The sequence below is a fragment of the Vombatus ursinus genome, unplaced genomic scaffold (assembly GCF_900497805.2).
Source record: "Vombatus ursinus unplaced genomic scaffold, bare-nosed wombat genome assembly UNPS02000577.1, whole genome shotgun sequence".
NCBI lineage: Eukaryota > Metazoa > Chordata > Mammalia > Diprotodontia > Vombatidae > Vombatus > Vombatus ursinus.
Genome location: NW_020940355.1, coordinates 30,170,298 through 30,198,038, shown reverse-complemented (window position 1 = coordinate 30,198,038; position 27,741 = coordinate 30,170,298). Strand labels below are relative to the sequence as shown.

At 34.5% G+C, this 27,741-nt stretch overlaps 1 protein-coding gene across 1 annotated transcript in view; it reads left to right on the top strand.

Moving 5' to 3' along the window:
* MMP16 (matrix metallopeptidase 16) overlaps positions 1-26,330 on the top strand; it is a 369,344-nt gene extending 343,014 nt beyond the window's left edge. The window contains exons 8-10 of the mRNA XM_027865020.1: positions 11,343-11,493; positions 18,860-18,975; positions 25,218-26,330. Coding sequence (XP_027720821.1) covers positions 11,343-11,493; positions 18,860-18,975; positions 25,218-25,552 — 602 coding nt within the window. The 3' untranslated portion in view covers positions 25,553-26,330. The remainder of the gene's footprint in view (positions 1-11,342; positions 11,494-18,859; positions 18,976-25,217) is intronic.
* Positions 26,331-27,741: the final 1,411 nt, after the last annotated feature.

Genomic DNA, 27,741 nt, shown 5'->3' with positions numbered 1-27,741 from the left:
TTCTTGAGACACTGTGCTCAGAACTGCTCTTAGTACCCTATGCACATGTTGTCCTGGTTGTATGAAACACTAGAGTTTTCTTTTGTTTCTTACACCTTTCTGTTCCCATATCAAACCTTTGTTCAGAACTCCTAAACTAATCAAGGTGCTATAAAGAATTTCAGTATTGCATTTCTTCTCCACTTTCAGTTACCTTTGCCTGCCCTTCCCACTCTTCCCCATCTTGGGTAATATTCTTCCATTACCTTGTTCCCCCTCCTTCTATTGATCTTTGACACCTGTTCCCCTTTATTCACTGAAGAGTTCCCTTAGAAATGCACTTTTGTTTTTACTTTATCCTTTCTTCTGCAAAAATACTAATCTTTATCCTTATTTTAAGCTCTAATGAAAATTTTGGGCTATAGGCTTAACTAAATACATGTGTTTAAACTACAAGTGTACACTTTATTCTTCATAATATTGGGGGAATAAAGTGGCAGTATCATGACCAGGGAGAAGTAGAATGACATAAATGTCAACTGTCCCAGTGGATATTTTAAAGTAGAATAAAATGATAACCAAGACCACAGAATTTATTCCCCTAACATACAAGGGTAAATACAAATATGAATTATATAGTTGAGAAATTCATAATATAGAAATAGTGAAGTGTTCAGGCAAAAAGAAGGATTTATAATTTAAATAACTTATGAATATAGCTGTTTCATGCTCTTAAGACCCCTGCCTACCTACAGTCTAGCCTAAGCTATAAATTGTAAATGAACCAAAGTGCAATTTATATGGATAAAAGAAAATCAATTCTCATTGGAAATCCAATGGCTTTTTATTTTTAAAATTCTTTTTTCCTAATACAATTTACATAGACATTTTTATATTTCTGTATGCATTCAAGAAAAGAGTTATTTAAGGAGGCAGGTTAGTGGAAGTGTAGAATGAGTGGTGACTTTGAAGTCAAAAACCCCCACTTTGCATTCCAGCTCTCTAGGTTCAATTCAGTTAACATTTATTAAACACCTACTATGTACTAGGTGCTACAAAGATAAAGTACAAACGTAGTGGTTCTGGCTAGCATGTTTCAGGAAGGTCTTACTTCAAATCCCACTTCAGACACTTTCTAGCTATATGACTCTGGGCAAGTCACTTAACCTCTTAGTACCTCAGTTTCCTCATCTTTAAAATGGAGATAATAATAACATCAACATTTTGAGTTTGTTCTGTAGATCAAATAAGTTAACATATCTAAGCCTCTTTGTAAACTTTAAAGAATTCAATTAATACTATCAGTATTTAGGAATTGTCCCCTGCACTGTTTAAAACAGTACTAATAACTAGGAAACCAGAGGAGGTTTCATGTAGGAGGCAGCACCTGACTGAGCCTAGAAGGACCCTAACAATTCTAAGAAAGGAGGAAGAACATTGTGGAGGACAGCTTGTGTGAAGGCATAGAGAGATAAAACCATTTACTAGTTGTATGACTGAGCAAGTTGGTAAACCTGGTTGAGCTTCAGTTTAGGGTTTTGAAAAAAATGGAAAAATAATGTTTGTTGTACCTATTATCAGTTAAAAGTTGACATGCTGTTGCTAACTGTTAGATATAGATTAATCCAGAATGTTGTTGTGAAGTTCAATTTTAGAAGTACCTTAATAAAATGAGTTATTGTTAATATTATCTAAAATTAAGGTATGGCAGTAATAGCCTCTTAGTGTGAACCCCTGAAAATCAATGACTGTTCTTCTTACAGAGCGGTCAGTTCACTATAACTGCCATCTCTTAGCAAAAGCATTTCCTTTCACTTTTTTTTTTTTGGAGTATCAGAATAGAAAGTTAACTTCAAAACAGCAAGAGTTTAGTATTAAATGTGATAAGACAAGAGAGCAAAGGAAGGAAATTTTGGAAATTGTTATATGAACATATACATACATATACATAGAGAGAGAGAGAAAGAGAGAGAGAGAAGCAGAGAGGCTATGCATATAAAGTAAATCCTATCCTAAATTTCATTAATTGCCCATATTTGTACTGCTACGATTCATACACACACACACACACTCACATATATACACACATACATACACATATATAAGTGGGGTAGGGGATATGGGTTGTGGGTAGGTGTGTATATATTTACACATTCATACACAACCACCCCCATCCAGAGTGTGTGTGTGTGTGTGTATGTGTGTATGCGTGTGATTCGTACATAATACAACCATGAAGAAGTTGCTCTAATACCCATATTTAAAATAAGTTAGATCCTGCCCCACAATTTGAAGATGATATTCATTTTACATTTATAAAAGTATTTGGTGCCCTTTTATGTCTTAATGGAATGAATGAATTGTTCTTCATTTGTCCATCACAGATCTCAGAGTTGGAGGAGATCTCTGAGGTGATTAATTATTCACATCTGGAAAAGAACCTTCCTCCCACCAACAGATTTAATAAGTAACTGTACAGCCTTTACTTAAATACCCACAGTCTCCCTGCCTCCTGAGATAGTTCATTCCATCCTGGACAGCTTTAAATAAGAATAGTAATTTACAGAACAACTAAAGGTTTGCAGAGGTCTTTACAAATATCATGTCATTTGATCTTTCCAGAAACCCTGGGTGGTAGCTACTTTTATTCTTCACATTTTATAAATGAGCAAAATTAATCCCAGGGAGGTTAAGTGACTTACAAAAGGTCACATAACTAAAGTATCTGAGGTATCATTCTGACTCAAGGTCCAGCACTCTATCCACTGCCCTGGACTGAACCTGAGAAATCATCTAATCCAATCCCTTCATTTTATAGATGATGAAATTGAGGCACAGTGATATAAAGTGACTTGTGCATGGTTGCACACAAGTAGTATAATTACAGTAGTAATTACAGTATTGTGATATGAACCCAAATCCACTGATTCTAGTGCCAGTTCTGTTCTATAATGCCTCCTAATTATTAGGACATTTTCTCCTTATATTGATCCTAACTTTACTTCTCTATATCTCCCATTCATTGCTTTTAGTTCTGCCCATAAGAATCAAACAGACCAATTTTAATATCTTCCAAGTGATAACACTTCAGACAATTACACACAGCTATTATGTCTCCCTAAGGCTAAACATCTCTATTTTCTCTAGAAAACATCTCTAAACATCTCCATTTCCTTCAACTCAACTGAACTTTATATGGCATTGAAGTTGAAGCCAATCATTAGTCTAATGAGAATACTCTCTAACTTATTAATGACTTTTCTGTGGTTTTTTGTATTCTATGACTCCCTTAATGCAATCTGAGATCACGTGAACTTTTTTTTATTTTTTAATACTGCAAAAATTTTTGGGAACAACAATTGTTGGAAACTTTGGATAACTGGGTATGCAAATGATTCTGTGCAGACTAGTGCAGATGTCAGTCCTCTCATTACTTGTTGCATCCTTGTCTATTTTCAGTCTATCAACTTGGCATTGATCTGACATAATTGGAATGATTTCTCATTCTGGCATGTTTACCAAATCAGATACATAATCCCTTTCCTTAAGATGCAAAAGGCTACCTTTTAACCACCCTTCTCTTTGAGTTCATTGTGTTAAAGGTGTCCTTTGACAAAATTGTAGCACATGAAAGCAGCATACTCCTCTAACTGCTAAATGTCTTACACCTTGAGTCTGGTCATTATTTGAATGTACTCCAAGCAGTTCTGACCTAACTCTAGGAAACTTTATACAAGCCAGATGTTTATATTCATATTCGGCAGTGATCTGGACTGAAGAATTATGAGAAAATGACATCAAAGGCATATGTTAAAATGGGATTGGAGTAGGAAATAGAGTAAAGTTATGTACCTCTGAGAATATAAATAGATTCAAAAATAAAGTTGTCAAACTGTCAGACATGCAGTACAAAAAAAGTCACTAAACAGTGTATGTCCTTTTACTCAACTGTACCACTATAGGTGTATACCCAAGAGAGATTAAATAACTAGGAAAAGGTCCTATATGTACAAAATTATTCATAATAGTTTTTTTGTGATGCCAAAAAAACCTGGAAACTAAAGAGATTCTCATCATTTGAGAAATGACTGCATAAATTGTATCATATGAATATGATAGAATGTTTGTCCTATAAGAAATGAGGAAATTATTTCAAGGAGACATGGAAAGACTTATATGAACTGATGAAAATATATAATTTTTGAAGACTTTTAGAAACAAATGAAGAATGAAATCAACAGAAACAGAAGAACAAATCATACAATAACAAAAATGCTCTAAAGACAACTTTCAAAGTCATAAGAACTATGATCACTGAAATGACCATCCAAGATTCCAAAGGATCTATAATAACCTAACCACCTCCTGACAGAAGTGATGTATTTAGGGTACACAATTACACACACACACACACATATACACACATATGTGTATGTATATATTATGTGTATACATATGTTTTACTGGATACTGGAGTGGTTTGCCATTTCCTTCTCCAGCTCGTTTTACAGATGAGTAACTGAGGTAAACAGGGTTAAGTGACTTGCCTAGGGCCACACAACTAAGTGGCTAAGGCCAGATTTGAACTCTGAAAGATGAATCTTCCTGACTCCAGGCCCAGTACTTTATTTGTTGTGCTACCTAGCTGCCCCGAAAATAATTAATGTAAATCAAAAATTGGAAAAAAAAAGTTTGTAACAAAGATACATAATAATGCAAAACGAATTCTCTCACTGGCTATATATGAAGAGTAGAGTCACCAGTTAACCTTAGTTGTAGACACCCAAAGGCATTAACCTATTGCATTTCAGAACTCCTGAGCTCAGTGGATCAACAACCCTCAGCCTCTATCTCCCTGGTAAGTTGATGTAGCAATAGAGATTTTTGAAGAATATCTACAAGATTATGCTTGTCAAGAGCTTCAGCTTCAGTGATAGAGGAAATACTCATCTATACAAAACAGTTGGTTTTCAAAATACTGAAGAACATATATCATTTATTTAAAACAAAAAAACCTTAAGCAGATGAGCTGCAGCAGGCTAACTTGTTTGGGTGTCTACACTAAGATTGCACAGGCAGGAGTGAAATGAACCCAGTATGAAACAGAACAACAGGTCAAAGCTCCCAAGTGGATTGGAGTGGGTCAAGCCTATGATTAACCCTTCTACTTCCAGCCTGATTGAGATTGGGAGACCCAGTTTTCACAATAAATAGTTTCTTTATTAAAAATATAAAAATAAGAATCATTTTATGATTATTCTATTCCTTAGATAAGAGACTTGCAACACATTGCTGGACCTATACTAGACCCAATTCCTTCCAGTTTGACAAGAACTGCTTAACCTTTTGCTCCATGAGTACTCATGGTGAGCACCTCCCCTCTCATGCCCCCCACTAAGATAAAGTATGAGTAAGATTGTGGATAAAGAAATGACATTGACATTTGTTTTAAATAAGCGCTTCTCAAAACTGGCCATATTGGGGGGCAGCAAGGTGGCACAGTGGATAGACACCAGCCCTGGAGTCAGGAGGACCCGAGTTCAAATCCAGCCTCAGACACATAACACTCACTAGCTATGTGACTCTGGGCAAGTCACTTAACCCCAATTGCCTCACCAAAAACAAAAACAAAACAAAACAAAACAAAAAACCACAAAACTGCCCATATTTAAATAATTCAGGCAAGGTTTTTGTTCACATAAACTTTAAAAATATATTGATGGAATTCCTTCATATTGTGAATACATACTTGTTTCTTAAAGTGAAAACTATAAGTAACCATTAGTATTTTTATATTTTTGATCTGTTAGGTGTCTTAGAGGTCATCTGGTCTAACTCGCTCATTATAGAGATGAGTGAACTGAAAGTCCTAAATAAACTAAATTGATATGTCCAAGGTTAAATAGAATTTTACCTAGAGATGGGTTTCTGGTATGATTGCTTACCAGGAGAAAGCAATTATTGTCAGCTTAGAGTAAAATGAAAAGATGACATCTGATGAGTTTCACCATAAAGTGTAACATATATCCCTTGACCTTGGTGTTAACCAAAAGTTTAAGGCATCAAACCGTAATTATTTGCTTGAAACATGTCCTTTCTTTTTTTTAATATTAATGTTTACTTGGTAAAATGAAATAAATACTCCAATCTGAGGTCAGTATGCCTTTGGCAAGTTTATTTTATTTATTTCTTTATTTGGTTATTAAGTCTTCCATACTTCTTTATCAGGATTCAGGAAGGCAATAATAAATTTTCATGTCTATTTCAATTTTATTCCATACTTTGAATTTTTTTTGGTAATGTAACTTTAAGAAAAAAAATTCAAAATTTTCGGAAACTTTCTCAATCTCTGTCACTTCCTTGTACCATTGTGATGTTAAAATCCTGTTTGTTTTGCTATATCCTACCACCTGGAACTAAATAGGACATGAAATCATAAATGTTGTTAACAGAAACCATATGGACTTTAAAGTTTAGATGTTTATTCAAATAAACTGAGTAATCAACCTAAAAGCAATACCAGAAAGATAAAGTTCTCTAAGAAAAATGTGAAATTTGTTCCAACTGGCTTTTAAGATAGATTTTTTTATGACAAGAGGTGTTTCTGAAAGAACTATGTTCTTCAAGCTCAATCGATATATACTTATTTCAGTCATCATTAAGCAAACTTGTTTATTGGCATGACTGGTGTTTAATGTGAATCTAACAGATAATGAAAGTGGTGACTCTGTTGGTAAGGTTCCTTTTCAAAATTCTGTTAGGTTTCGCTGTCATAATAGAAAATAACTATTACAACAAGATTATATCACTAAGCATTTATTGAACAACCTCCATATGTATAACTCTGTACTTAGATATGACAGGGTAATATAACATGATGGAACTTCTGCCCTAAGAAGATTGCAGCATAGTGGAGAATGTGTAAACCTTTAAGAGCATTTACAGAACCATTGACAATTGAATGTTAATTAAGTGCAATAGAATATATGTGCTAAAGGAACACGGAGTTAGTTCTGAACAATGTTGGATGGAGTTAATTAAGAATTGTAGCCCAGAAGAGCTGAGCTTTGAAGAGGGAGATGACAAAATGTGAGGTACAAAAGTTACTCTTTGAAGTGTGTCTCATTTGTCCTTATTAAAAAAAAAGTGTTCTATTTAAAATATTTCTTTCATTTTTTTAAACAACACCAAGGCTTTTCAAACTTGTAAATGAAAACTTTAAACTAACCTCATCAGGGCACAAAAAGAATCTTCTAATTTTATTGTATTCTTTTCCCCCCTATATCCACTTGGAAAATTAAACGTATAAATCACAATTGTTGTCAACTTAATTTCATAAAAAAAAAGTTTTATGCTATAAGTACTTAACTGGTAATTTGCTTCTTCTCTTACTCCTTACAATGTGCATAGCTGCTAAAATCTTTTCATGGAGTGTTATATCTAATGTGTGTCTGATGAGTTTTTCTGATTTAAAAAAAAACTTTAATGAAGGATTATTGGATATTTTTCAGACCCTTGGTTTCTGCTGTTAAGGGAAGAAAGTCTGTTGGTAAAAATCTTTTGTAGAAATGCTCTGTCAGTTTAAAAGGAAATGCAGAATTTTTTTCTCCCATCATTGAAAGGAAATACTGGGCTTCCACTATAGGAATGCATCCCTAGAGAACATGGAAACAAAACAAAACAGGTAGAATGACAGGAATTTCCTAGAGGAACTGTAACTCTCATTTGTTCACACATCGTTCCCCTCCTGCTGACACCCTGGAAAATATACAGACTAAGGCTGTATGAACATTTTCTGAAGCCAAATACAGCCTGAAGCTCTGTGTGCCTTGGGAAAAAAAAAACTCAACAGCCAGACTGCAGAGAAAGCATGGGGTGGTTTCCTTGGGAAGAATGGATGATGCTACGATTTACCAAGGAAGAACAAGAAGTATGCTGATCCATGCTAGAGTGTCTCTGCTTGAAAACTGGTGATGACCAGCTGAGAGAAGCTGATAAAAGATTTATTCTGTAAAACCAGCATGGGAGGGATTGAAACTATATACCCTTTCCTAATGAAGAATGTGATAAAAGTAAAGCGTACTGTAAATCATGAAGACACGGGCCAGCAGATCTTTTCTTAAACTTCTTTGTTGAATACCACAGAGGGGTAACTAAATATAATGTAAACTCTTAAACAAATTTCTAGATTTTCTGTGCCAGGTTTTATGCTTACTTTCAAAAATTAGCTAAAGAAATACAGAATGGGTAAGATATGGTTAGACAACAGTATGAACAATATCTGGGTTATTTTGGCATAGTGAAAGCTGAACATAAGATAGGAGTGTGATGGGGCAGCCAAAAAAAAAATATGTATTTTTGGACTACATTAAGAAAGGCATAGTTTCCAGATGCTGGGAGGTGATCATTCCTCTGTATTCTGCCCTTACTAGATCACATACTGAGTTATTGAGCTCAGTTCTGGGTGTCATCATTTATGAAGCTCATTGAGAGGACAAGAGGAATGATGAAGGGCTTTGAGTCCATGTCACATGAAGACTGCTCAAGGAACTAGACATGTTTAGCTTGAGTTATTAAAAAAATATAAAAATAGCACTCAATTATTTGAGAATCTCTCATGTTGAAAGAACAACTAGATACCTTCTATTTGACCCCACAAGGGAAAAACCAGAAACAGTGGGTGGAAGTAGCAAAGGAATATTAGGTTGAATGTTAGTAAAAATGTCCTAATGATTAGTGCTCTCCAAAATAATAATGGGCTGCCTTAGGTGATGATGGATTTCTCTTTCTCAGCATTCTTCAAGAAGAGATAGTGGGTATTGCTTGTATGAATACATTGGACTAAATAGCCACTAGGTCTCCTTCTAACTCTCAAATCTTATGATTTTCTGGAAAACATCTGGAATTTATGTAGCATTTTCAAGTTTGCAAATAGATTTGCATACATATTGGCATACCTATTTTATTGATGAAGAAGCTGAGGACCAAAGTTGCAACTTACGTATATTATCACATGGCTATCATATTCTGAGTCAGCATGGCTTCATCTTTTTTTTTTTCAAGAGTGCCATGAGATAATCTCTTAAATGACTTACTAAAATCTATGTAGATGTTTCCATTTCCTTGATCTAAGAATTTAAAATCCTCATCTACAAATATAAAAGAAGCAAAAGAAAAATTAAATAACTCTTCCCTCCCTCTGTTATTAGTGATCATTTATCCCACTCAATCCTACCTTTCCTTACCAGCCTTAGCTATTTTCTTTTGTACTTCATACACTGATCTTACCAGATTATAATACATCTTTTGAAATCTGTCACATGCCCTTATGTGCCACCTGCCCTTTGTCCATATGTCTTTTGAATTTTTTTATTTAATTGGTGTGTTGACCCACATCAATCACTTTAGATAACTCTTTTTACCTTTTGCTTCTAATATTTTCCCCATTTATGACTTCAGAATGTTATTCTCAAAAGATTCCCATCCCACCTGACCTGACTTTCCCTATTCAATTTTAGTTCATGAGATCCAACTTATGCTGGCTTTAAATCCTTTGAAATCTGGTATTTAAAAATCTAGACTGTATGTCAAAATGTTTCCAGCTTTCCTCTTCTTCTCTTTTAGAAATTCTTACTTTTAATTATCACTTTCCCCTATGCTTTCTGTAATTTCTTTCCAATATCAAGTTTCTCTTTGTTGACAAGAATCAAATCCCAATTATGATTTCCCTTTATTTGTTCCTTTTGAGAGATGAAGTCGTTAAGGCAAGATTAAAAATATTATCTCCTGTTCTCTTTTTGCAGAGAGGTTTCCAGATGTGTGGATAGTTGAAGTCCCCTGTATCTATATTATGCCACCATGCCAGGCATGTGATCTCTTTTCTAAAATAATCTGTTACTTTTTCTGTCTGTGTGGTCTATAATACACACCAATGTCAATATTCCTTTTATTTTTGCCTCTATAGGCAAAACATTCCACCATAATTTCTTTCTCTGGTTCCTGTGTTCTGTCATATCAGCATATCTTGTTAGTTTATGAGGTCACTGTAGCCCTTCTTTTCTCCAAGTCTCATCCTAACAAGTCTCAGTGAGTCTGTGAATCTAGATTAATCTTCTTTCATTACTCCATCCTGCTTGTTAGCCTTATTTTATAATTTTGCATATAAAAATTAGGCCATAGGTTTCATTACTGATTAAGTTTTTTTTAAATTTTTGTTCTATTATTATGCACTTGCAACTCTACAGAATAGTGGTAAAGAAAAAGTTTTAAAAATTTTTAAATGCTCTACAAATGTGAATTAGTATCCTTATCATTATTCAGAAAACTAGGAAACCTGGATAAAGTGAATCTCTTCATAAACCCCTGGAGTATTCACTGAAAATTTGAAGTGTTTAGTGTCCCATACATTTATATACTATTTTTAATCAAAATCACTGGTATAAAAGTCAGTTTGAATTTCTTTAAAGTTTTAATTATTTTAAAATTTAATATTTAAATATTTTAAAGTTGTTCATTTGTTACATTAAAAGGCTATCATAAGGGTAGAACTGGAAGAGATATTGAAAGTTTCCTAGCCCAACCTTTTTTTCTTTTTTACAGATAAAGAACTTAGGCCCAGAGAGACTGAGTGAATGCCCAGTATCACAATAGCAGAACTGAGATTTGAACCCAGGTCTTCTGACTCAAAATCACATCAATTTTCACTGTACCACACTTACTTTTAATAAAACCTATTCTAATGAATAAAAAGGAATTATCTACAATGATTTGATCAAATATGTGACTATAAATAAGCAGACATCCTCACCAGATCCCCAGATAGTGCAAATTTGTGGCTTCTAAACTCTTGGTTATCTTCCTCCATGTTATCTTGGCCAAGTCATATGACCTCTCTGAGTCTCATTTTCCCTATCTGTAAAATGAAAGGGTTAAGTTCTAAGTTCTTTTTCTCCTGCAAATACATCATCCTATATTAACAACACAGAAGAGCAGACAGAGGGTCAGCAAGGAGCCAGGAAGACCTGGATTCTAGTCCTAAATATAACACATGCTAAATATATGAGCTTGGGGAATTTATTTTTTCTCATGGTTTGCAGGGAATTCTGTAAGACTATATGTTCTGTACAAGTTGCTGATCAGTATCAATGAAAGCAATCACTATATCAAGAGTAGCCAGTATATATGAAATCAAAAGTCTTAACAAAAAAAAAAAAGATTCATCCTAAAGGTGATTTATTCAGGGATTCCAAAAAAATAAAATATGCTTTGCATCACATTCATTTTTGAAAAAAATACAAGTTATGTATATATACATATATATATATAATTATGATTTCTGAAATTAACATTTGTATTTTATACAGGTAACAAATACTGGGTGTTCAAGGATACCACTCTTCAACCAGGTTATCCACATGATTTAATAACACTTGGAAATGGAATTCCCCCTCATGGCATTGATTCTGCCATTTGGTGGGAAGATGTGGGGAAGACCTACTTCTTCAAGGGCGATAGGTAGGTATATAGTTCACAAAATTTATTCCATCTATAACTTTAAATAATATATGAATCAACTTGAAGAAATCTTTTCTTCTATTTACTTGTGTAGTCATAGCTCCACACAGATACTCATTACTGGGAACCTGGTTATACACAAGTAAACAAAAAAAAAAGCCATCTAAGATTTGAAAGAGATATTTTCATTCAATGATATTTCAAGATGATTTTCCCAAGACCACTGAGAAAATACTAAGACTATCAAGTGAATATCATTGCATTACGGCTTTCATTTCAGTTAGACTTACTTATTCCCTTAAGATGAAAAATGAGTATGTTTATTCATTCATATATGGGAGTCTCATTCAAGTGGCGTTGCCTTAATAAAATTTCTTATCAATGCATCTTTTTTGTGTTTTTGTCCTCAGTTTTTTTTTTTTTTATAACTGCACATATTTCTTAGGAAGACTTTCTTTCATGATTTCAGAAAAAAAAAAGTGATGAGCTCTTTATCCATAAAGTGCTATTTATTTAGTTTTCAGCAGGCAGGTAAGACTATATCCCGCCTAAACATTATTGTACAAAGTTCTTTTAGCTTATAATATTATTTTCCTTTAGTATTACATTCCTTTAGTATTTATTGGACATCACAACTTTGAGCATGTCACTTCCCTTTTCTCTGGGCCCTAGTATCATCTCTAAAATGAAGGATTTGGACTAAATGACTTCTAGATCCTTTCCAGAGCTGAATTTGTGATTTTTTCATCCTACTTAGAGTAAGTGATGGTCATAATAATTACAATAACCTGACAGATAGGAAAGTAGCTTCTTTGGTCTGTTCATGTCTTGAGAAAATCACTTCCTTTCTTTGGACCTCTGTTGCATTTTCTGTGTAATGAGAGACGTGATCAACTCTAAGGTCCCAATCTGTTTTAACGTATAAAAATCTGTGAACTTAATATACACACAGGGTCACAAACAACAATGTGTCTAGGCTGAGAGTGATTATAAATTACTTTTTGGCAAAGAATAACATTTGATATTAAAAACTAGCTGTTAAATCATTATGAATGTGCTACTCCATGTTATTCTTAATTATCTCTTGATAAGACAAGGTAAACCATGTTTCCATCATGTGAGTGAAACAAAGTAATTTGGACTTAAATCCTTAGTGAGCCAGGGTCAGTTCTACCTTCATGTAAGATAACATGACTTCCTTATGAAAATAATTCATTAACTCAAAATTATTATATGAGGGAAAAGTAAATAACTAAATAATATTCATTGACGCTTGAAACAGAAAGCATTTCAATTGCAATTGATTGGAAAGTCAGTCTCTACTGGGAACAAAAAAAAATCCTATAGTTTGTCTCCTGCAGTTCAGAAAGTTTATTTCAAAATTTATTCTTAGTTACTTGTTTTGTACTTTCATATTCCTAAAAAAATAGGAATCCAACTTTACTCAACAGTGGTAAAAACTTAGATATTAAATCATAGTCTTCAAGTCAAGACCTTCATAAAAATGTACTTAGCAAAGCATTAAAATGAAAGACCCATCCAAAGAACCTTCTATTGATGGGAAGTTGCTACTTAAAGCCATAAGACACATAATGACACTCAGCAGGACATAAGTGCAATACAGTGTGGAAGCAGAAGAATGAGGAACATGAGCCTTGCCGAGATAATTGAGCTATAACAAGATATTGACCACCAATGGGAGAAAATCCATATCCCACTAAGCTTCTCAGGACGTATTATTTATAATGGTTTTTTTTCCTCCTTAATGGATTTTTAGACTTTAATTCCCCTGCTGATTTTAATTGCATAACTGTGCCCATTCAGGACTAGGTGCAGTATTGTGTTAGATCTTTGCTGGAAGGGAGGGAAATGAAAAAGATTTGAGGGACCTCTGAGGGGACAATATGAGCACCTAGTGAGAAAGGGAGCATATCTTTGTGAATTACTTAGCATACACATCAAAATTTTAAATGAAACCTTTTAAATAGCAATTAAAAATTATCATTTAGGTACAAAGGAGGAATGGCTATCCACATATGCAAAAAATGTCATGATTTTCTCATTTTTATTTTTTCTGAAACCCAGGGGTTCAGTGTAAAAGTTTAAGTGTAGCCTATTTTTAGTTAGCAAAAATCAATGAACAGGGTACACCTTGGCTAATTCTCAATATTTTTCAGTAACTAGAGGTGGAGTGGACATTTAGATCATTTCATATTTATGCATCCATATGTTTGTGTTTCTTCAACTGGTGCTGAGATCAGAGCTTGAATCAATAATCAGAGATTCTGTATGCTTTCTTTTTAACGTATCTCAGTTAAGTAGTATAGCTTTTGACAAGACATTTGTCTTTTGAAACTCTGTTTACATCTGTTTGACTTTATTTACTATTAAAAAATCTTAAAAACAGAATTTTTAAAAATTAAAATAATATTACAAGTTATTAAAATGAAGAAAAGATCATGTGGATTTTCCTATCTGGATTGTAGAAATTTCCCATTCCTCGTGGCTAATCATCCTATTCATGTCAGGATTCAAACCCAGATCCTTAGATTCCAAATCCAGAGAACTTTCAATTGTACTACACTGCCTTTCATTAATCAATACTCCTTGTACCTGGTAAGTCATTCAGTTCCAATTCCACCTATAACATTATTATTATTGTTATCACATCTTTCATTTTTTAAACAAAGATAATTAGAATCTGTCAGATGATTTGCAGAATTCTATATAAACTCTATTTACAGTATTCTATTTCCTAACCCCAGTCTAATAACCCTATCAAAAAGGGAAAAGAGTCTTTGATGATACCACTTGTTCTTGATGAAATCATGCTGATCCATCTTTTCTCGAGATGTGAATTTAACCACGAGTAATTAGAAATGCAATTATTTGGTCAGGAATCAAAGTCAACATTATTCACCCATATTTAGCGAATTCTTTTCTACTTCTTTTTTTTTAATCACTTCAACATTTTTTATTTTCTATTCCTGTCACACTTCTCTTTTTCTCTGGGTCTGGAAAAGATCTCTGAAATTGGCTTACCTACTACATGTGACATTTTCAGTACTCTAGAGTGTAGCTTGTTCTGAGCCTAGAAATTAATACTATCATGGTCAGTTAGACAATCCTTTATGATACCCTTACTTACTTTGGGTTTCATTTTCCTATTTGTCATTTTTATTTTTCAATTCCATTCAAAACAGTACATATTTATTAAATATAATGTTGTCTCATTGTTTTCATTCTCTTTAATGAAATTACTGATTGCTTCTATGATTTGTTCTTTGACCCACTCATTCTTGAGGATTAGATTATTTAGTGTCCAATTAATTTTTAATCTATCTCTCTATGTCCCTTTATTGAATGTAATTTTTATTGCTTTATGATATTAAAAGGATGCATTTAGTATTTCTGCTTTCCTGCATTTGATTGCGAGGTTTTTATGTCCTTACATATGGTCAGTTTTTGTGTAGGTGCCATATACTGCTGAGGGAAAAAAAAAGTGTATTTGTTTCTATTCCCATTCAATTTTCTCCAGTAATCTATCATATCTAACTTTTCTAAAATTTTATTTACCTCCTTAATTTCTTTCTTGTTTATTTTTTGGTTGAATGTATCTAGTTCTGAGAGGAGAAAATTGAGTTCCCCCACTAGTATAGTTTTTCTATCTATTTCCTCATGTAACTCATTTAACTTTTCCTTTAAAAATATGGATGCTATACCATTTGGTGCAAATATGTTTACTACTGATATTACTTCATCATCCATGGTACCTTTTAGCAAGATACAGTTTCCTTCCTTATCTCTTTTAATTATTTTTGCTTTTGCTTTTTCTGAGATTATGATTGCTATCCCTGCATAATAGACACTTTATGTTTACTCAGTGTGTGTCTTTCTGCTTCAAATGTGTTTCTTGTCAACAATTTATTGTAAGATTCTGGTTTTTATCCACTCTACTATCTGCTTATGTTTTATGGGTGAGTTCATCCCATTCACATTCACAGTTATGATTGCTAGCTGTGTATTTTTCTCCATCCTATTTTTCTGTTTCTCTCTCTCTCTTTCTCTCTCTTTCTCTCTCTCTCTCTCTCTCTCTCTCTCTCTCTCTCTCTCTCTCTCTCCCTCCCTCCCTCTCCTTTGACCCCATCCCTCCTCACCAGTGTTTTGATTCTGACCACCACCTCTCCCAATCTGACCACCACCCTCCCTTCTATCAGACATTCCCTTTTTATTTCCTCTTCTCCTATTTCTCTAAAGGGTAAGGTAGATTTCTATGTCCAACTGGGTGTGTATGGTATTCCCTCTTTGAGCCAATACAATGAGAATAAGATTTAATTGTTACCTGTTACCCACCCCTCATCTTTCCCTCCACTGTAATAGGTCTTTTGCACCTTTTTATGTGAAATAATTTACTCAATTCTACCTTTCCTTTCCCTCTTCTTCCAGGGCAACCCTCTTTCTCACCTGGGGAGATATCATCCCATCATATTCAACTTATACCCATATCCTCTATGTATACAACTTCTAACTGCCATAATAGTTAAAAGTTCTTAAGAGTTACAAGTATCATCTTCCCATGTAGGAATGCAAGTTGTTTAACCTTATTGAATCTTTTATAGTTTTTTTTTCTTTTTTATTAACCTTTTTATGCTCCTCTTAAGGTCCTATATTTGAAAATCAAATTTTCTATTAAGCTCTGGTCTTTTCATCAGGAATGATTGAAAGTCATATATTTCATTAAATGTCCATTCCCTGTCCCACTTTTAAGGGACTGTATTCACTTTTCCTGGGTAGGTGATTCTTGGTTGTAACCCTAGCTTCTTTACCTTATAGAGTATCCTAATTTCAACCCCTGATCATTTAATGTAGATGCTGCTAAATCCTGTGTAGTCCTGACTTTGGCTGCACAATATTTAAATTATTTCTTTCTGGCTACTTGCAGTATTTTCTGCTTGAACTGGGAACTTTGGATTTTGTTTATAATATTTCTGGGAGTTTTCATTTTGAGGTCTCTTTCAGGAGGTGATCAGTGGATTCTTTGAATTTCTATTTTACTCTCTTGTTCAAAGATATTAGGGTAATTTTCCTTGCAATTTCTTGAAATATAATGTCCAGGTCTTTTTTGATCATGGCATTCAGGCAGTCCAATAATTCTTACATTATCTCTCTTGGATATATTTTCTCAGGCAGTTGTTTTTCCAATGAGATATTTCACATTTTCTTCTATTTTTCATTCTTTTAATTTTGTTTTTATTGTTTCTTGATGTCTCATGGAATCATTACCTTCCACTTGCCTAATTCTAATTTTTAAGGAGTTATTTTTTTCAGTGAATTTTTGTACTTCCTTTTCCATTTGGCCAATTCTACCTTTTAGGGAATTGTTTTCTTCAGTGTTTAAAAAAAAAAAACTTTTTCCATTTTTTTGTGCTACCTTTACCAAGCTGTTGATACATTTTTCATAATTCTCTTATACCACTCTCATTTCTTTTACGAGAATTTCTTCTACCTCTCTTATTTTTTAAAAATCCTTTTTGAGCATTTCCAAGAATTATTTTTGGATTTGTGATCAATTCAGTTTTCTTTGAGGCTTTGCATGTAGGTCATTTTGACATTGTTGTCCTATTCTGAATTTGTGTTTTGATCTTCTCTGTCACCATAGTAACTTTCTATGGTCAGGGTCCCTTTTTTGCTTTTACTGATTTTTCCAGGCTATTTCATGGCTTTTAATTTTATGTTCAAGTTGGACTCTGCCCCTGGGGTTGAGGGGATACTGGCCCAAGCTTCTTGTTCTGGGAGTGGGGGCCTTGCTGCTGCCACCAAAGAAGCGAGTTCTCACTGCTGTCCTGCACTGGGGGAATGGGGCCTTGCTACTGGCCTGCTCTGGGGCTCAAGGACTTCCTGCTAGCTCACCACAGTGCACACACTGCTGCTGGCTGGCCTGGATGTCACCTGTGTTGGACTGTGCTCCCCTTTTACACCAGTGAGGCAGACCTTTCCTGATGACCTAAATTGTCTTGAGCTGGAAAATTATTTCACCCCATCCTTTTGTTGGTTCTGCCACTCCAGAATTTGTTTTGAGGCATTTTTTTTTCAATTGTTTGAAAGTGAAATTGGAAGATTCAGGTGAGTTCCTGCTTCCTTCTACCATCTTGACTCCACATCCCATACATGTGTCTATTTCAGTCTAATTTAACCAGTCAATTTCTGTAGATTAGCCTTAGGTACTTTAAAATCACTCCTTTTTCCTCAATAGAATTGTTCCTATGTTTTGTTTTTAGAATTTCATACTTAGTTTAATTCTTAATAGTATCATCTCTACCAGACTCACAATCTGTAGAAGTTTAAGTCATGAGGTCATATCCATGCCTTTCCTGAAACTTTCAATGTCTGTTTTCCCAAAATATAGAATTTGGAACAGACTGACTGATTTTTTTCCCTCTTCTCCTATAATTAATACTAAGATGGAATAGCCAATTCTCCAGTGTTCTAATTGTTTCTGCCTCAGCAACTTGTTCCTATTCAGTAAGACTCTGGTCTAGGATAGTAGTTTTTCTTATTTGTTTCTCCACCTTTTCAAAGATGAATTTATCATTTAAACAACAATAATTTCTTAATTGCTATCCTTTGTTCAATAAAACTCCAGCTAATGCTTTGGGTTTTTCAAGTCTCCCATCACTTACTACAGTAGCATAACATTTTTCCAGATTTTGAGACCTGTCTCTCCAACTCTACATCTATTTCTTCCTTATGTCCAAATATTCTGTATGACAGCGCCATGACAAAAAACATTGTTGGTCTGTAGAAAAATACAAGCAAATTGCAGTAGCCTGTTCTTCTTTATGGGACCAAATGTTTGTGTAAGCCCCAAACTAACTAGGAAGAAAATGCAATAGTAGTCAAAATACTATGTGTAGATAGCAAGGGAAAGAGTAATTTTTTAATTAATTTGTATAGGGTGGATATTTGGATGATGAAAAGTACATCTGTAGTAAATATGGGAGAATGAAGAAATTTTTCATTAGATTTTTCATTGAATTTTCGTTAAAACTTTTCCTCCCAGATTTTCATTCTTACAGATTTTGCATGTGATAGATATTTGTCTAGATACTTGTCTCATTATTAAGAAGGAACATGTTGATCCATTAGATAAGCTTTAGGAATCTTTTGTCTTATATCTAATTTTCAAATACCTACATCTTTTCAAGAAACTCTATTACTTGGTATCATACCTCAATATAAAGGATTGTTTGTTTTTTTTTGCCCTTCAGTGATAACAACCAATGATTCTCTTATAAAAGCTTTAGTTCAATTTCTGTGTTATCTGTCTTACCCATGTTTGCATTTTGTTATTTTTTTTCCAAATTAGGTACTGGAGATATAGTGAAGAAATGAAAACCATGGATCCTGGCTATCCAAAACCTATCACAATATGGAAAGGTATCCCAGAGTCTCCTCAGGGAGCCTTTGTACACAAAGAAAATGGTATGCCTATACTTTCCATTTCATTAATTCTCACAATTTTTTTCATAAGTCATTGAATTCCAGCAAATAATTGGAGAATAATAGACCACCTGCTAAACAATACATTATGTTTCCGTAATTCTTCACAACTCTGACACTCAACCCACTTTTTTATGCCAAATGGAAACAAAGAGACACATATGTGTGAAAGATACATACATATATATATACATATATATAATATATACATATATATATATACATATATATATATGAGAGAGAGAGATCCAAAAGTCTCAGTCTTATTGCAATTTTAAATTATTAAGATATTCTAGCTTAAAACTATACTGTGACTTTTGGGACACCCTGTATCTAAAGAGTTTTCTCCCTTGATCCAATTCTTCCATATTCTTATTTATCTGCAATTTTAATCATTAGTGGATGTTTTTACTTCATTGGTACAAATTGTTGAAATTGTCCTGAAAAGATTACCATGCTGTGTAACTACATTTTCTTAAATCATTTTATAAGAAATGCTAGACAATCACAATCAGAGTTAAATTAAAAGAGAAAACAATTTTAATTAAAAAATTTAATTCTACTCTTGTTATTTTGTACATTGTAATGACAATTTTTTTGTAATGACATAATTAATAAGCAACTACACATTTCTTTTTTGACTCAGAATGTTATTTGCAACTTATCTAATTCAGTTTCACTTGCAGCCCAAAACAAGAGTGAGACAGGAGCTGGTGAAACATGTACCCCATATTGCATTTATCCCTTCTATTTTGAAGGGTGAATTTCATGGGAGCAAATTGGTGATTCAACATGATCTAAAGCCTGAAATCCTAAGCATGTTTTCATACTTTCATTACAAGCTTAATAAATTCTAAGTTTAAAAAATAAAACAACTACTCAATGAAAGAAGCCAATGCCTTAGGAGAAGGCTGGGAAGAGATGAGGAAAGACAGAAGCAAAGGTAGGCCATTTTCCTAATTGAGGCTTCAGACGCTCACCATCCCCCACAAATTTCACCATTAAGGTAATAAGGTACAATTGAATCTGAATCACAAGTACTGAAATGGTAAATGGGGTTCTTTGTTTTTATATTACCTATATTTCCTAATGCATCCATCCCCCCTACTTCTTTCATAGTCATAATCTATGAAAAAGAATAAAGAAAAAGGAAAAAGTTTAGAAAAACTAACATATTAAAAAAGCTTAATATTATTTGCAGTGATCTATACTTGTAGGCCTGCCTTTGAAAAGTAACAGGGGAAGGTATTGGAATAGGCTTCTGAATAACTATAGATTTCATCCCTTTTGCCCTAACAATAGTCACATCAGGATGTCTGAATTATAAACTTTATTTAATTTGATCTATGAATTCTTTTTTGGGTCAAAACTTGGACTCTTGCTTCTTCTGTCTTCTTTTGTTTTACTTGTAGTTACAGAATCTCTGCCTTACATTTGGTTTTGAGAGGAAAGCAGAAATATCATTTGATTAAACTAATGGTTTATTTCCCTTTATTTTAAGAAGATTTCTCAGAAAGACCACAATTTCACTGTTAGGCAATATTAAATATTGATTAAAATATAGAACCTTAGAATTACAAAAAACCAGAGTTTTCCAATAAAAGTATCATTAATATATAGATTTCTTATATAACTCACGAAAAGAGAATTACCTGGCCTCTTTTAGATGACCATGGATGATAAGGAGTATGATAATAATTAATAATAACAAAAATAGCTGGTATAATAATAATTAACAATAATAACAACAAAATAACTGGTAATAAAACTTTGAGGTTTACAACATGTTTTAGAGATAGCTAGCTGGCACAGTACATAGAGCACTGGACTGGACCTGGTGTCAGGAAGACCTGAGTGCAAATATGACCTCAAACACTAGCTGTGTGGCCCTGGCAAGTCCCTTAACCTCTGTTAACCTCAATTTCCTTACATGTCAAGGGTTGTGGTAAGGATCAAATAAGGTAATATTTGTAAAAGCTCTTAGTGTAGTACATGGTATATAGTAAGCACTATATAAATGCTTATTCCCCTTATATTTGTTATTTAATTTGATTTTCACAACATTGTGCCCTTATTATCCCCATTTCTACTGAAGAAGAAACTGAAGATGAGAGTTTATTGAGTTGTCCACTGTAATACAACTTGTTAGCATCTGAGGAAGGATTCAAACTTGGATCTTCCTGACTCCAAGTTCAACATTCTATTATGTCACCTAGCTGCTTAGATAACATAGAAGGCAGCCATGAAATTGTTGAAGAGTTTTAACTGTTAGGAAATTATTTCATTTTTTGTGTGCTCAAACTGCCTCCCTTTGTTTAACTTCTATTTCACCTACTTCTGTCTAAGCTTTCCACATTTGAAGACAACTATCAAATCTCCCTTTAGTCTTCTCTTCAAGTTAAGCATTCCCTATTCCCTCCATTTGTGGAAGTTATAGTATGTGGATTTCAGACCCCTAGTTGCCATTTTCTAGAAGCATTTTAGTTTTTGTTTTTTTGTTTTGTTTTTGGTGTAGATCTGGGATTTCACCAGAAGAAATGAAGCCTGTTGGCAGGGAGGATGGCCTTTGTCGCTGAGATGTTAAGTGATTTGCTCCTGGCCAAACAGCCTAATATAACTCCTGTAGTAACTATACCATGTTGCCTCTCACTTTGTCAAAATCCCTCTTAAAATTTGGTGGCCAGAATTGGATGCAACACTCCAGATATGATCTGACTAGCACAGATTATATAGTAAAAGTGCAACTATCACTAAACATGAACTCTACACATACTTTTTTACTAATACAACCTAAACTTGTATCAAAATAATTACTAGTGCAGTGCTTTAGGGTTTGCACAGTACTTTACAATTACTGTCTCATTTTATCCTCATAACAACTCTGGGAGTTGAGAGCTCTTATCATCTCCATTTTGGAGATAAAGATAATGAAGAAGACAGAGGTAAGTGATTTACTCAGGGTCACACAGTTATTAAGTATATGAGGCCAAATTTGAGCCCAGATCTTCCTGATTCCAGGCCCTCTCAGTGCTCTATCCACTGCACCACCTTACTGACTTTTAATAGCCTGCAATACATCATTGGTTCATTGATCTAACTAGAACTACAGAATTTCATTGGGAAGAAATCTCAGAGGCCATCTGGCACTACTCATTCCTGGAGAATTTTCCTTTTTACATCAACAATGACAATAGTTCACTTAGGGATCACTTGAAAATCTCTTGAGGGTGAACCCCATACCTCCCAGCCATTCCAAGACTGTCAGAATCCCCATTCTTTATCTGTACTCTCACCTTTTGAACCTAAACAGAACAATTTACATTCCCCCCTCCCCTTTCTGGTTCCATCTTGTTGGGCCCAGAATTCTATCCTGTTGAGATTGGTTGCTTCCTCATTCTGTCATCCTCTCCATTTGCTATCTCACCTAGGTTTTTTAGCCACAAATTTGATTCATAAAACTTTGGTTACTTCAGAAATCATTTCAGTTAGCCATGTTTATTGTACATCTCTTGTTTCCTCCCTAGTTGACATATGAGAAAAAACCTAGAAACCAGTTTGTGCCATCCAGGAACACCTGAGACAAAAATATGTGTGGACATAAGATTGTAACACATGTACATAGATTGTGAGCTCCTCCCTCAGATTGTGAGCCTTGAGGCTTTCTTTTGCCTTTTATCTTATCCCCAGACCTTAGCAACAGTTCCTATCACAGAATAGGTACTTAATAAATACTTGTTGACTAACTAACTAACAAAAGATGATCAATGAATGTTAGAAAACTTACACTGTGTCTATTCAGCTAGAACAAGCAAATACATCAGAAATGAGGTAACACAAAATGAATAGTGGTGATAGAGAAGCTAATCAGGGAAGACTTATTATAAGAGAGACCTTGAACCTGTCATTTCTCCCTCTGGTGTCTCATTCTTTATTTTTTAGCTATTTTCCTGCTCCTTAGCACTCCTATCAAAATGCCCATTGGAAACAGAAGGAGTAAAACTCAAATTTGGTTCAACTTGGCAGAGTATTTATTAAGTACCTACTATAAGCATGCTGACCACTTGGCATACAAAAACAAAATAATCTAATCCTTAAGGACTTTCCATTTTATCAGGAAGATTCTCCATTTCTGCAGATTTCTCCCATTTTTTAGAATCCCCAATTTCCTTTCAAGTGTAATTGAAAGCTTATTTTCCCTCAATTTCCCTTCTTGTCAGTGCTCTCTACCCCATTCAAATGAAATTGCATTTACTTATCTGATTAAATGTATTTCCCTTATGTTTTTCTCTCCATGACCCAACCCCCAGAAGAAAATTTAGCTCTGGGCAAGAACTTTTTTCTTTTTGGCTTTGTCTTTATATGTTTAGCATTTAACACCCTGAGTTATAGATACTAGTTGGTCAGTATTAAATGATTGATGAATTAAATAAATCACTTGAGAATGGAGGGAATATTAGCAATTCCAGATTTCCATCTCAGCTATCTAAGGTACTGTTTTCTAAATGGCTTATAACTCACTTCACAAAACTAAGCTGTCAGGACATTTTCATTTACTTCAGGAAGGCATGAGTTGAAATTCTGTTTCAGACACTTACCATCTTATTAGGACCACTGTTCTAAAGATCCCTTTTCATTTTTTTTGAGAGATGTGGGGAATTTGAGTGAATGTTATATGTTCTACAACAAAGTTCCTACATACCAAAGCTATGTCCACATTTTAAAGATGGCCCATGATAATAGTGGCCCATTGATAAAATTACAACAAATTATCTGCAAGAAATAATCCTTTACATATGATTTTTCTTCTGATCCCAAGCCATAAAACAATTTACTTGCTTGTCAGTATAATAAAGAGCTGAGTTCTTCCTGGATCTTGTCCTGCCATCAAGTAGCCTTCACTGTTCAGGTCTTTTAATTTTTATGAAATCATGTGTTTATTGATGGGGAAGGAAGGGAGGAACTAGAAGTGGTAGACATCCCCAAAACCAAACATTTAAAACACAAATATTTGAAAGAAAAAAAAAGGAGGGAATTTTTTTTAAAAAAAAGTCTGTAACATCTCTTTCTGTTACCAAGTTCCAAACATCTCTCTTCTCGTGTTAATGTAACATAGCTTGGTTTATAATTCCAGCTAACTATATAGCTAGAAAACAGACATCTACCACTATAAAAATGAGAATGCCCTGTAGAATTAGTTACAATGAAATATGATCTATAAACACTATTGATATGCCAGATTCTACAATTACCTGAAATAGAGCTTTGCACACTTGCTTTTCATGCTCACTTGTTACCTTTTGGGTATTAGCTGAAGACAAAGATTGGAAAACTTCCAACGGTTTGTTTTCAGTTTACAAACTGAAAGAGTAAGTTCACCTATTTCGAAGGTTTGTTTTATTCTGGATCGATGCCATTTTTCAATTGGGATTGTCTAATGTTTTGTTACTTGGCAGGTGCTCAGCATTTCTTCATCTAAACTTGTTGGGTAATTACATTGGATTTCATTAAAATGATCAAATACCAGCTCCCTACAGAAAAATGTGAATCTGCATACACCTGTTTTCATTTGGCAAGTTGCTCTGACTGCAAAACTGTGTTTGGAGCTAAAGCATTGCGGCAGATTCATGTGCCACTGAAAGAATGATTATCAGAATTTGGTGACCTGAACTTGTGGTCCAGTTTTTAGCATGCTAAACTGTGTTCCTTAACAAAATATTAGCAATATTCAGACATCAAAAATTCACTCCTTGAGTTCTTCAGAATTATTCCAATTCATGAAAGGAGATAATTGATCCAAAAATCATGATTGGATTGTTTGGCCATACAGTATTTTAAAGCAGTTTCTTTTTTTTGATTCCTTCATTTTTATCTCAAGGTAAAGAACCAATACAAGACTATACTCAAAATGATAACTTACTGTTTATTTAAGCTATTGGACTGGGAGGAAATTTTGCGTATCAGTTCAACATAAAGCATTTGAGGGACTAATTTTAAGATAAACAATTTTGTAATGTCATGGAGAACAGGTTTTCCAAGCTCATTATCCCCAGCTATATCTGTGAGTTTGAGTCATACTTATCATTTTCAACTTAGGCCCATCTCCCACTTCCCCAACTCATAAATATCCTAAGTAAATGCATTTCACTATTGAATGGACAGCTAATTTGTCTTTATAAAGAAGCTGCAGATATTTCTTAAATTAATGTTTTTTTTTAATTTTCTAGGCTTCACATATTTCTATAAAGGAAAAGAATACTGGAAATTCAATAACCAGGTACTTAAGGTAGAACCTGGGTATCCCAGATCCATCCTCAAGGATTTTATGGGCTGTGAAGGACCAACAGACCGGGACAAAGAACGACATAGCCCACAAGATGACGTAGATATTGTCATCAAACTGGACAACACAGCCAGCACTGTGAAAGCCATAGCTATTGTCATCCCCTGCATCCTGGCCTTATGCCTCCTTGTATTGGTTTACACAGTGTTCCAATTCAAGAGGAAAGGAACACCCCGTCACATACTGTACTGCAAACGCTCTATGCAAGAGTGGGTGTGATAAAGGGCTTTTTTTTTTCCTTTCTTTCCCAGGAGTTTGTGGTAACTTGAGATTCAACACAAGAGCTGTTATGCTGTTTCCTAGCTAGGAGCAGGCATCCGTCAGCCTGGATCAGGGCTTATCTTTAAAATCCAAGGGGGTTGCCTGTCCTGCGCCTGAGTGTGAATTCACTCGTGTGGGAAGCTTCCATGACACACAGTATCTGCCGTTTCTTCAGTCCTTTGTCTCTCTTCGTCATTCAGTTCTAGGCCTTTCCTCTGCACGCTTAATGCCCAATACACTTTTAGGATTAACTAAAGAAGAGGAAAAAGAAGAAAAACAACAAAAAAGAAGATTATTCTTAATGATTTCAAACATTATCCCCTACTTTAACCCCGTCTGAGCCCCCAGAAGCTTGATCACATTTCTGGAGGGGGAAAACAAAGAAGTTTTTGCTTACAAAAAAGTTTTGAACAAGACAACCCATAATTGAACTTTCAGGAAAGTGTGAAGACCCAAAACAGCTTTGTCTCCAAAGAGGATTGCTTTCTGTCTGCTATGGATCTAGTCCTTTACTCCTACACGTAATTTTTTTGTCTGGTGGGAGACCTGGATGACACATGCAGGACATTAGACTGTTTGGACAGCCATTTTCCAACCAACCAGGGGCCAAAATATCTGCAATATAGTGACAGCCTTAATGATACATCCATTTTGCGTTTTATACAGCTGTTTGGAGCTATGTCCTCAATGTTTTATCACATTTATATCCATATAACTAAATTCAAACAGAACCTTTTCATTGTTTTGAGGTGTTTCTTTTTCCCCCTCTTTCTCAACTCCTGTACTTTTGTTGTGACACCCCCCCCCCATTCAAGCTGTATAAGGCCAATTGCCCCAGGCCTTCATGGGTCTGTCAGTAACACTCATTACAAAGCATAGCAAGAAGCAGTATGTCTCTAAAGTGGATTGCAGGGAATTTGAGTAGCAGTGATTCTTACAAGGAAATGTGACACTAGTATTATATTGGTGTAACCCTTTGAGAACTATCATATCAGTTTTCAGAGTCTTAGGATGCTAATCTCGGGTTCTGTTAAATTACAGGGCTGGGTAGTGGTATATATAAACATAAGTTCATGAAGTTCAGGGCTTTAAACGAGATATCCTTTGATCACAAAAAAGTCCATTAAAAAAAAAGATTCACATAACTACTAAAATGAAATTATGACAAACCAACAAGAGAGATGATATTTGTCAAAAACATTTCTGGCAAAGAAAAGAAAAAAAATAATATTTTAATATCATCTAAGCATTCTACCAGTAGATTCTAAAAACTAAAGAAATAAAACAACTGGCTATAATTTTATAACCTAAGTCTTTTTTATCTTAGACATATTGAATTTCTGTTTCAAACTCCATTGCATGAAAATTCAATTTGTCTTGGTATATGATTACATGCAGGTAAGCATTACCATTTCAAAAGTAGGCCAATACAATGACTCTGAGGTTGCATGAATATTCTCCAGTGCATTACCTAGTGCATGTTTCCCATAGTTCTCAAAGGGTTGGCAAGACTTGTGACTTTTAGCTGTCCGTTCCATCACTGACAGAGCCAAGAGACCACCAAAGCATTTCGTTGTTGAGTGTGATTTGTCCTAACAGCAGTATTGTCATTTTCATGAGACCTGCAGAGCGGGTTTGTATCAATATTTTTTTCCTAGAGAAAAGTCAGCAACTGACAGACCTCTTTATTGATTTTAGGAACTGCTTCTTGCAGTGATAGGCTTTACAGCTACTGGGCTGTGAACTTATTAAAGATGGTCAGAATGAATGCACCCCATGAGTCAGACTCTGGCTTTGTGTGAAAGCCAGGCTTGGAGGGGAATTGCTTTTGAAACAATGAACAGCTTGCCTTGAACTTGATTATTGATCTGTTGACTGTCATTAACCACAACTTAAACATTGTCTTCTGTGAGAAATTTCCTAGTGGAGTACTATTCTATGTCTTCACCCTTTGACCTTTAACTTGCAAACTGGCACAAGTGAAGGGGATTGCAAGATCTGATGTTACTAATAAATCTGGATTGTTCATTTGCTTTCTAAAAACTGGGTAATCACTATCCAAGTTCTCAGAAAAGTATGAGCTGTTTTCTTAGGGAGGGAAGAAAAGGAATTGAACACACATCTATCTGCAGGTGGGCATTTTGCTA